Source organism: Vigna unguiculata, chromosome 1 (assembly GCF_004118075.2).
Source record: "Vigna unguiculata cultivar IT97K-499-35 chromosome 1, ASM411807v1, whole genome shotgun sequence".
NCBI lineage: Eukaryota > Viridiplantae > Streptophyta > Magnoliopsida > Fabales > Fabaceae > Vigna > Vigna unguiculata.
Genome location: NC_040279.1, coordinates 33353281 through 33365596, shown reverse-complemented (window position 1 = coordinate 33365596; position 12316 = coordinate 33353281). Strand labels below are relative to the sequence as shown.

Below are 12316 nucleotides of genomic sequence, written 5' to 3'. Positions count from 1 at the left end.
AGCTCGACGACCGGGACGAGCTCGACGACCCGGACGAGCTCGACGACCAGGACGAGCCTGACGACCAGGATAAACCCGACAACATGGACGGGCCCGACGACACAAACGGGTCGACGACATGGACGGGCTCGACAACGCAAACGGGGTCAATGACCCGGACGAGCCCGACGACCTGGACTGTCCCTACGACAAAAACGGACCCTACGACCTAAACGGGCCCCGCGACCCAAGCCCAACGACCGGGACGGAACCGACGACCCAGAAGGGCCCCATGATCCGAGCATGCCCGACGACCTGAACGGGCCAACCGACCCGGACATGCCCGATGATCCAAACATTCCCAACGACCTGAATGGTCCCGACGACACGAACATGCCCAATGACCCGGACAGGCCCGATGATCCAGACAAGCCTAACGACCCGAACGGGCTCGACGACCCAGACGGACTCTAGGACCCGAACGGGCCCCACGACCCGGACGTGCCTGATGATCCACACAGTCCCAAAAACCCAAACGGGCCTGACGCCTTGGATGTGCCCAACGACTCTGACGGGCCCGATGATCCAGAAAGGCCCAACGACTTGAACGGGCCCGACGACGCAAACGAGCCTAGGGACCTGGACGAGCCCGATGATCAAAACAGGCCTAACGACCCCAACAAGCCCGATTGTCCAAAAGGCCCAACGACACGAACGTTCTTGACGACTCAGACGGGCCTAACGACATGGACGGGACTGATGATCCAGACAGGCCCAACGACTCGAACAAGCTCGACGACCTGGATCTGACCGACAACACAGACGTGACCGATGACTAGGACGGGCTTGACGACCTGGACAGGCCTGATGATCTCGACATGCAAAACGACCCGAACTGGGCTGTCTGGTTCGTTGGGCTCATTCGGGTTGTTTGGCCCGTTCGGGTCATTGGGCCTGTCTGGATCATCGGGCGCGTCCAGGTCATTAGCCCTGTCTGGGTCGTCCGGCCCGTTCAGGTCTTCTGGCCTTTCTGGATCATCGGGCACGTCATGCCCGTTCGGGTCGTGGGGCCTGTCTGGATCGCAGTGCCAGTTCGGGTCATTGGTCCTGTTTGTGTCGTCGGGCCTGTTCGGGTCGTTAGGCCTGTTTGGATTATGGATCCCGCCCGCGTTGTTGGGCCTGATCGGGTCGTCAGGCCTATCTGGATCATCGAGCCCGTCCAGGTCGTGGGGTCTATTCAGGTCTTGGGTCCATTCGGGTCATCAGGCCCGTTCGGGTCGTCGGGCCCATCCGGGTCGTCGGGCTCGTTTTGGTCATCGCGCTCGTTCGGGTCGTTGGGCTCTTCCGAGTTGTGGGGCTCGTCCGAGGCTTCGGGCTCGTCCTGGTCATCGGGCCCGTCCAGGTCATCGGTCTCATCCGAGTCGTCGGGCTCGTCCGGGTCGTTGGGCTCGTCTGGGTCATCGGGCCCGTCCCAATGTGGGGCTCGTCCGAGTCTTTGGGCTCGTCCAGATCGTCGGGCCCATTCGAGTCGTCGTGCCTGTTTGTTGGTGTTCCCGTCCGGGTCATCGGGCTTGTTCGTGTGGTGGGGTATGTCCCGGTCATAGGGCCCGTTTAGGTCTTTATTTCGGTCCGGGTCTTCGAACCCCTCTGCATCGTCGGATTCATTTGTGTCGTTGGGCTGCTCCATGATCTCGGGCTCGTCTTGGTTGTTAGGCCCATCTGGGTCGTAGAGTATGTTCGTGTTGTCAAGCTCGTCCGTGTTGTCGGGTTTGTCCTGATCGTCGGGCTCGTCCTGGTCGTCGAGCTTGTCCGGGTCGTCGGGCCCGTTCGGGTCGTCGAGCCCGTTCGGGTCGTTGGGCCCTTTTGGATCATCGGGCCCGTTCCAGTCGTCGTTCTTGTCGAGGTCGTCGGGCAGGTTCGGGTTATTCGACCTATTCTAGTTGTCATGCTTGTCTGGTTCGTTGGGCCTGTCCCACAGATAATAATATATTTTTCATGTGGAAGATGAAAGCCCAAGGGTTGGTCCAAGCCCACAGGGCTTTTGTAAAATTTTAAGCCTTGTGGACTTCTTTGATGGGGGCTTTTTTTCAATGTGGGCTTTTTTGGCCCTCGCCCACATGGGCCAAAAATTTAAAAAGAATTGAAAAATTTTTAGAAAATAAAATTCAAGAAAAGAAAACTAAGTAAAAAAAGTGTAAAAATAAGTAATTCAAGAAGTTAATGAAAATGAAGAGTTTAAAAAAATTAGGAAAAGTGAGAAAATAGATTTCAAGAAAAAGATTTTAAAAACTTTAAGAGAAGAACTCAATACGATGAGTAAAATTTTGCAAAAAAACATTTCAAGAACATAATTCAATATTTGAAAAGGATCAAGAATTAAAGATTTGAAAAGGATCAAGAAATTGATAAAAACTTTAAAAAGAATTGAAAAACTTTAAGAAAATAAAATTCAAGAAAAGAAAACTAAGTAAAGAAAGTGTAAAAATAAGTAATTAAGGAACTTAATGAAAATAAAGAGTTTCAAAAAATTAGGAAAAGTGAGAAAATAGATTTCAAGAAAAAGATTTTAAAAACTTTAAGAGAAGAACTCAATATGATGAGTAAAATTTTGCAAAAACCATTTCAAGAACATAATTAAAGATTTGAAAAAGATCAAGAAGTTGATAAAAACTTTAAAAAGAATTGAAAAAGTTTAAGAAAATAAAATTCAAGAAAAGAAAACTAAGTAAAGAAAGTGTAAAAATAAGTAATTCAAGAAGTTAATGAAAATGAAGAGTTGAAAAAAATTAGGAAAAGTGAGAAAATAGATTTCAAGAAAAAGAGTTTAAAAACTTTAGGAGAAGAATTCAATATGATGAGTAAAATTTTGCAAAAACCATTTCAGGAACATAATTAAAGATTTGAAAAGGATCAAGAAGTTGATAAAAACTTTAAAAAGAATTGAAAAAGTTCAAGAAAAGAAAACTAAGTAAAGAAAGTGTAAAAATAAGTAATTCAAGAAGTTAATGAAAATGAAGAGTTTAAAAAAATTAGGAGAAGTGAGAAAATAGATTTCAAGAAAATTATTTTAAAATCTTTAAGAGAAGAACTCAGTATGATGAGTAAAATTTTACAAAAACCATTTCAAGAACATAATTAAAGATTTGAAAAGGATTAAGAAGTTGATAAAAACTTTAAAAAAAATTCAAAAAGTAAGAAAATAAATTTCAAGAAAAGAAAACTAAGTAAAAAAAGTGTCAAAATTAGTAATTCAAGAAGTTAATGAAAATGAAGAGTTTAAAAAAATTAGGAAAAGTGAGAAAATAGATTTCAAGAAAAAGTTTTTAAAAACTTTAAGAGAAGAACTCAATATGATGAGTAAAATTTTGCAAAAATCATTTTAAGAACATAAGTAAATATTTGAAAAGGTTCAAGAACTTGATAAAATCTTTAAAAAGAATTGAAAAATTTTAAGAAAATAAAATTCAAGAAAAGAAAACTAAGTAAAGAAAGTGTAAAAATAAGTAATTGAAGAAGTTAATGAAAATGAAGAGTTTATAAAAATTAGGAATAGTGAGAAAATAGATTTCAAGAAAAAGATTTTAAAAACTTTAGGAGAAGAACTCAATATGATGAGTAAAATTTTGCAAAAACGATTTCAAGAACATAATTAAAGATTTGAAAAGGATCAAGAAGTTGATAAAAACTTTAAAAAGAATTGAAAAAGTATAAGAAAATAAAATTCAAGAAAAGAAAACTAAGTAAAGAAAGTGTAAAAATAAGTAATTCAAGAACTTAATGAAAATGAAGAGTTTAAAAAAATTAGGAAAAGTGAGAAAATAGATTTTAAGAAAAAGATTTTAAAAACTTTAAGAGAAGAACTCAATATGATGAGTAAAATTTTGCAAAAACCATTTCAAGAACATAATTAAAGATTTGAAAAGGATCAAGAAGTTGATAAAAACTTTAAAAAGAATTGAAAAAGTTCAAGAAAAGAAAACTAAGAAAGAAAGTGTAAAAATAAGTAATTCAAGATGTTAATGAAAATGAAGAGTTTAAAGAAATTAGGAAAAGTTAGAAAATAGATTTCAAGAAAAAGATTTTAAAAACTTTAAGAGAAGAACTCAATATGATGAGTAAAATTTTGCAAAAACATTTTCAAGAACATAGTTAAATATTTGAAAAGGATTAAGAAGCTGATAAAAACTTTAAAAATGAATTCAAAAAGTTTAAGAAAATAAAATTCAAGAAAAGAAAACTAAGTAAAGAAAGTGTAAAAATAAGTAATTCAAGAAGTTAATGAAAATGAAGAATTTAAAAAAATTAGGAAAAGTGAGAAAATAGAATTCAAGAAAAAAATTTAAAAAACTTTAAGAGAAGAACTCAATATGATGACTAAAATATTGGAAAAACCATTTCAAGAACATAGTTAAAGATTTGAAAATGATCAACAATTAAAGATTTGAAAAGGATCAAGAAGCTGATAAAAACTTTAAAAAAGAATTCAAAAAGTTTAAGAAAATAAAATTCAAGAAAAGAAAACTAAGTAAAGAAAGTGTAAAAATAAGTAATTCAAGAATTTAATGAAAATGACGAGTTGAAAAAAATTAGAAAAAGTGACAAAATAGATATCAAGAAAAAGATTTTAAAAATTTTAAAAGAATAACCCAATATGAAGAGTAAAATATTGCAAAAACCATTTCAAGAAAATGATTATAGATTTTAAAAGGAGCAAGAAGTTGATAAAAACTTTAAAAAGTTTAAGAAAATAAAATTTAAGAAAACAAAAGTAATGCAATTGTAAAAATAAGTAATTCAAGAAGTTAATGAAAATGAAGAGTTTAAAAAAATTAGGAAAAGTGAGAAAATAGATTTCAAGAAAAAGATTTTAAAAACTTGAATAGAAGAACTCAATATGATAAGTAAATTTTGCAAAAACCATTCAAGAACATAACTGAACATTTGAAAAGGATCAAGAAGTTGGTAAAAACTTTAAAAAGAATTGAAAAAGTTTACGAAAATAAAATTGAAGAAAAAAAACCAACGTAAAGAAAGTGTAAAAATAAGTAATTCAAGAAGTTAACTAAAATGAAGACCTTAAAAAAATTAGCAAAAGTGAAAAAATAGATTTCAAGAAAAATCTTTTAAAAACTTTAAGAGAAGAACTCGATATGATGAGTAAAATTTTGCAAAAACCATTTCAAGAACATAATTAAAGATTGGAAAAGGATCAATAAGTAGATAAAAACTTTAAAAAGAATTGAAAAAGTTTAAGAAAATAAAATTCCAGAAAAGTAAACTAAGTAAAGAAAGTGTAAAAATAAGTAAATCAAGAAGTTAAAGAAAATGAAAAGTTTTAAAAAATTAGGAAAAATTTGAGAATAAATTTCAAGAAAAAGATTTTAAAAACTTGAATAGAAGAACTCAATATGATGTGTAAAATTTTGCAAAAATCATTTCAAGAACATAACTCAACATTTGAAAAGGATCAAGAAGTTGATAAAAACTTTATAAGGAATTTAAAAAGTTTAAGAAAATAAAATTGAAGAAAAGAAAACTAAGTAAAGAAAGTCTAAAAATGAGTAATTCAGGAAGTTAATGAAAATTAATAGTTTAAAAAAATTAGGAAAAGTGAGAAAATAGATTTCAAGAAAAAGAATTTAAAAACATTAAGAGAAGAACTCAATATTATGAGTAACATATTGCAAAAACCATTTCAAGAACATAATTAAAGATTTGAAAAGGATCAAAAAGTTGATAAAAACTTAAAAAAGAATTGAAAAAGTTTAAGAAAATAAAATTCCAGAAAAGTAAACTAAGTAAAGAAAGTGTAAAAATAAGTAAATCAAGAAGTTAAAGAAAATGAAAACTTTTAAAAAATTAGGAAAAGTTTGAGAATAAATTTCAAGAAAAAGATTTTAAAACTTGAATAGAAGAACTCAATATGATGAGTAAAATTTTGCAAAAACCATTTCAAGAACATAACTCAACATTTGAAAAGGATCAAGAAGTTGATAAAAACTTTAAAAAAGAATTCAAAAAGTTTAAAAAAATAAAATTGAAGAAAAGAAAACTAAGTAAAGAAAGTGTAAAAATAACTAATTCAAGAAGTTAAAGGAAAATGAAGAGTTTAAAAAAATTGGGAAAAGTGATAAAATAAATTTCAAGAAAAAGATTTTAAAAACTTTAAGAGAAGAACTCAATATGATGAGTAAAATTTTGCAAAAACCATTTCAAGAACGTAATTAAAGATTTGAAAAGGATCAAGAAGTTGATAAAAACTTTAAAAAGAATTGAAAAGGTTTAAGAAAATAAAATTGAAGAAAAGAAAACTAAGTAAAGAAAATGTAAAAATAAGTAATTCAAGAAGTTTTAGCATAAGTTATATCCTGCAAATATTGAAAAAGTCAATTATCAGCAGCACAATATTCACACAGAACGTTGTTAATGCTATAAAATTTCTAAGAAAAAAATAAAATATTCATTTTGAGTGAATATTCTTGAATGCTAAAGATACGTATTTTTCTATTACAATTTAGTGTTAAAAAGATATATACAAAGATAGTTATATCTAATACATTACAATTCAAAGAAGGGTAATTAAAATATCTCAATTTTATGAGATAGAGTGAACCAAAGCTACTTGCAAAACAACAAAACAGAATCAGTGATAAGACTCTAGACTTTGTCTTGCAACTTATCATTGTAGGTGATAACATCTATAATAATTGTTCCTCTGTTCATCTAAAACAAAATTTAGAATCTTTAATGAGGACTTAGGTAGTTACATTTGTGATGACAGGGAATCATACCTCTATAGTTTACTCTGACAGTCATGTTGATACGCTAGTACCAATGTATCGTTATCTTTGTTAACAGGCAGCCTAACATTGTGTTATGACATTAACAACAATAACAACAATTTTGTCTCAAAGATCACAAAATATTTTTCACTTCTATTATCAACATTAACATAAAAGTCATGGTTAACCTTCTATCACCAGTGGAGGTTGCAATTGCCATTGTTAATGAAGGATACTATTACTTTCATCTTTATACCCATTACAGCATCTTGAGTTGCCTATCTCATCATTATTTTATAGGTTTAACTTTGAGAAGCAAAAATAATAGTCAATAGAATTTGAAATTATAAGATAGAAATATGAAGAAGATAAATTGGAAATAATTGTCATAAAAAAATAATGTTGAAAATCCAAGATATACCGCCACAACAATTCATGCTTGTCAGAGACATTTTTTAGAGCACCTGGTTTTGAATCTTCAACTCAAGTGACTTGTTGCCTTTTTCTATTACATCAAATGCAACATTTGGGTTTGCAATTGAATTAACTAAAGAAACACACTCCTCCTGCAATTGAGTTGAAAAACAGAGCATGCAAGATCAAAATAGCTTGAATAAAATAGTTTTTGATTCAACATCAAAACCAAAGCTCTCATATTATGTAATTTAGAAGAAAGTAATATTTGTTATGCCTGATTGGTCAGAAATATGTTTTAATAGGCAAAGATGGCTAGAATAAATACTAATGATCATAATTACAAAATATAAATAAGAAAAAGATGCAAATGTACTAAAAAATATTTATGGTTGTTGAGTAGTTTAATTTTTTCCCGTGCAAGATGGATAAAAATTCTCAACACATAAAATTCAGATATAGGGCACCCATACTAATTTTCCACATAATAGTAATGAGTTCCTTTCTGTAGTCCCCTCGAAAGATGATCTTAATGTATTCAGATTCTTCTCCAAGCTTCACATATGCCCCAATACTTTTAGTACACCCAAGCAACTGCAATAACCAAAATTATGAAGAACTCGTTAAAACCAAAAGATAAAGTTTAAACAACACACCACGATTGAATTAAAATAAAATCATGTCAAAATAAAATATGAAAAAGGAGTATGAAGTACACTAAAACAAAACACGGTAAAAAAAAGTCAAAATTTCCTAATTTTTTAATTTCAAACAAATATTGTCTTTCTTCTACAAATTTACCTCATCTGGAAAATTCCAACATTGACCACCTTTTGGATCTTGTTCATCATCATAGGATTCTTCGTATGTTCTTGTGCAGCCTTGGGATTTTCCTTGAAATCAACCAACACCTGCATAGACAGTACAAATCTAACTCTGTTAAGCATATCTGATTCTTCAATCCACAACCATAATCATCAAAGAAGTAACTAAACACACAACACTGAGATTTAAAACAAAAAATAGTAAATATGTCTTCTAAAATCAAAAGGTTTAACCTTTTCTTCAACCCACAACGATAGGTTTACGAAACAGAAAAAAAGTAGAAAAAAAGAGTATAAGAAGACCATGAAGAAGAAGAAAGAAAACTCAAGCTATTGACTTTCAACAACTACTAAAATGTACTAATCCATGGTACACCATCTTCAACACAAAAACCCTCAAAAAAATTAAACCTTTATTGAAAAAAAAGGAGCACATAAGAAACAAAAGAAAAATAAATAACACCATAAAAAAAAACATAGTAATATAGTTCACGAAATTGATATATACCTCTTGAGCAACATCTCCAAGCTTGTTTTTGTTGTCTACCTTACCTACAATGACAATCAGATCATGCAATCTTTAGCTTGATCTTTAAATTTTGGGAACTTATTACAAATGAATGCAGAATATTACTTTACCTATTGGAACATTCCTTGTTGAATCCCCTTGGAGACTTTGAGAGTTATGACCAAAAGTTAAATATAAATTACAGAGGTAAATCATTTAACAATTACAGAGGTTGTGTCTAAATATAAATTAGCATAAATGAAATAAAAATAAAAACCAAATAAACATGGAAGATGTAAAAAAATATTTTTTTTTTGAAAAATAAGACCATTGCAATACACTGCCATAAATGAACAATGCCTCAAACTCTCTCTTACTTCCACATAATTTTTCCATGGATATCTAAGCATTTAATATTGTACCATGATGTGGCTCCGATACAGCAAAACCCATATTCAATGAGAAATACGTATTAATGAGTCAAGGATTATCAATATTTTGTTGTGTAAATGAAACAGAACAAAAATAAATGATAATAATGAATCCTTTCTGCTTGTAGATTCAGCAACTGATCTTGTAACCTTTGAAAACCACATCCTCTACAACTTTGAAAAAGAAGAACAACCAAGAAGCAACTAAAAAGTTAAGAACTTTAAGAACTTTAATAAAAAGAACAAAAATTGCATTCATCAAATCAAACAATAAATCATAAAATGTACCTTTTATGTGCAATTTTAACACCCAAACACCATATCCCTAGCGTTTCAAATAGCCATAGAAAAGAAAAATCCACAGACAAATAAATGTTCAAGATTTTATTCAAAAATACATTTTAAAAAGCAAAACTTGAACCTTTTCTTCAACCCATGGTAATAGGTGTACGAAGTATAAAAAAAATTACAACAATAGCATCAACAACAACAAAACATGTTCAAGAATTTCTTCAAAAGTACCCTCTAAAAACAAAAAAAAATATTGCAAAAATTAAACCTTTCATGTCCAAATAACAAAACAGATGAACAACAGTCCAAAAAATAGCATAATAGGTATAGCATGCATAAAAAATGCCAATTATAAAAACTGAACACAAAAACAACATCTAAAACAACAAATAATGTTCAACAGTTTCTAAAAACAAAAATATCAACCTTTTCTTCGACACCCAAAACATCGGAAAAATTATATCTTTAAGCTTTATAAGAAAAAAGATGTTTTGTACCGAGTAAGAAGAAGAACAACCAAAAAAAAGAAGAAGAACATCGAAAAAAAGAAACAAACATAAATGAACAAAGTAAGAAGAAGAACAACAACAACAAAAAAATGATAAAAATACAACAAAAAATAAACTACACCGAAAACAACTTCTGCAAACCTTCAACAACAACAATGACAAAAAAATAAAAAAACACGAACAAAAAAATTTCAAACTTAGGCTACTTTGAAGAACAAAAAGAAGGAGCTTTAAAAAAAATTACAACGATCACCCAAGAAAAATAAACAGCCAAAAAAAATACTTACGTTGGTATGAAGAAGAAGAAGAAGAAGAAAGAAGATGCAATGAAGTCGAAGAAGAAGAAAAAAGAAAGCAAATATGTGTTTGAAGAAAGATAACGGAAGAAGAAAAAATGAAATACCTTCACCAAATGCAATGCCTTGAAGAAGAAGAAGCCTCCAACTGTCAGCAAAACGTCAATCACCATTTAATGCTTTCGGCGAAAAAAAAAAAGAAAACCCAAAAGACGATATTACCCTCAATTTGAGACAGTTGTCAATAATTTAGGATGTCTATTTCAGTAAATTACCTGCACTAAGAATTTCTTAGATATATAGTAGATGGAATCGATTTCTTCCATGTTGTGTGTCTAGAATGAGTTCCAAGCTAAAATAATTGGTTCCCTTCAAAGCATAATTGACTTCTTCACCATTTAATACGCCTCAAAATGGATTCTAAAGTAACAAAATTGTTTCTATTAAATCTAAAATAGTTGCATTTCATGATTGATTGATGCTTGGTCTTACATGACGAACTACAAAACTCATAATTACACCAAGATGCAAACAAACAACAAATAAATGGAGACGGTCTTGTCTCTCGTTGTCTCTTTTTCTCTCATTCTCACCCTACCTTATCTTTGTATCTCTTTTCTAACTTTTTCCATTATGCTCTCGTCTCATCTATTTTCTTTGCCTTCGCTCTCACACACACCATCTCATTGTTAGTTATATAAGTATTCTTTTTAACTAACCTTCGGCCCTTTTGAGAGCATTCTCAGGCTTTAAGAACAATGTTATATTGAACACTCACCGGAATATTTTGTTACTGAATATGTTAATGGTATTTGAAAATAATAACACTAAAGAAAGAAGAAGAAAACTATGGTATATGATTATATTTTGTATCTATTTATCTTAAGCATTTGGATAAGGATGAATTTGCTAAATTTTCATTAAATAATTTACTTTAGACCATGTAAAATCAAGATAATGAATATATTATAACAATATAACAAGGCGGGTCATATGATATATCTAATCAATTCAGATTATAATTCTGTAATATTTTTTGAATTGTGATAAATTAAATTTTTTTAATTGAATCTTCAAAATATTAAAATATTTTAATTGAGTTCCTGTAATTAGATTTCATTTTTAACTATATAAAGTGATTATCACTTTATTGTGTTATATTTGTCAAATGCACTAAAATATTTTAATGATAAGATCTCTTAAAGATTTATTATATTTAACGAAAAATATTTCTAAAATAAATTAAATTATAAACTTATAAAATATAAATTAAAAAAATAAAATAAAAATTTAGATAATAGAAAAATTATTAAATTATTAAATAAAAAATAAAAAATACAATTTCATAATATTTCAATTATGTAATTTTACCATTCATATTTATATATTTTATAATTTAGTAATTTTATAATGTCATGATATCATAATTTCAAAATTTAATTTTTAACCTTTTAATTTTGTAATTTTAATATTTTTATAATTTTACAATTTCATAATTATATAATTACATAATTTAAATTTTTATAAACTTATAATAATTTTACAATTACATTACTATATTATTATATAATTTATATTTTTATAAATTTATAATAATTTTACAATTTCATAATTATATAATTTAATAAATTTATGATGACTTAATTATAGAATATAAATATATTAACTATATAATTAGATAATTTAAAAAAATTAAAAATTAAAATTACCAAATTATATTTTTATTTTATATTTAATCATTTAATCATTTTTTATTACCTAATTATATAATTTTATATTTTATAATTTTATAAACTTTTTATCTTTTATTTTTATATTTTTTAATTTTAATTTATTTTAAGAAGAATTTTCGTTAATTACAATAAACCTTTTAAAGGAGATTCTCGTCATCAATGTACTATCATGTTATACATTTAACACTAAAATCTAATGACATCCACTTAATTGGAAAGTTTTAAGATTTTGAATACTCAATAATCCACGAAAATTTAGTAAGAACTTAATTGAGAATTTTCAAAATTATGAGGACTCATCATAATTAAGCCTTTTATATTCTAAAATTTGGTAATTTTATAATTCCACAATATCATAATTTCAAATATTATCATTTTATAATTTTATTATTTTATTATTTTTCTAATTTTATAATTTCATAATTACATAATTTTATAAATTTATAATGACTTAACCATAAAATATAAAAATATTAACTTTAAAAGTAGATGATTAAAAAATTAAAAAGTTAAGAAACTAAAATTATAAAATTACATTTTATATTTTAT

The 12316-nt window shown here is 29.9% G+C and overlaps 1 protein-coding gene across 1 annotated transcript; it reads right to left on the bottom strand.

The window, feature by feature from the left end:
* Positions 1–707: 707 nt before the first annotated feature.
* Positions 708–1666, bottom strand: LOC114190858 (sporozoite surface protein 2-like). The gene is made up of 3 exons (XM_028079915.1): positions 1517–1666; positions 1266–1360; positions 708–1212 (listed from the first exon to the last, which is right to left on the bottom strand). The coding sequence occupies exons 1-3, from the start codon at positions 1664–1666 to the stop codon at positions 708–710; spliced, it is 750 nt and encodes a 249-aa protein (XP_027935716.1).
* Positions 1667–12316: the final 10650 nt, after the last annotated feature.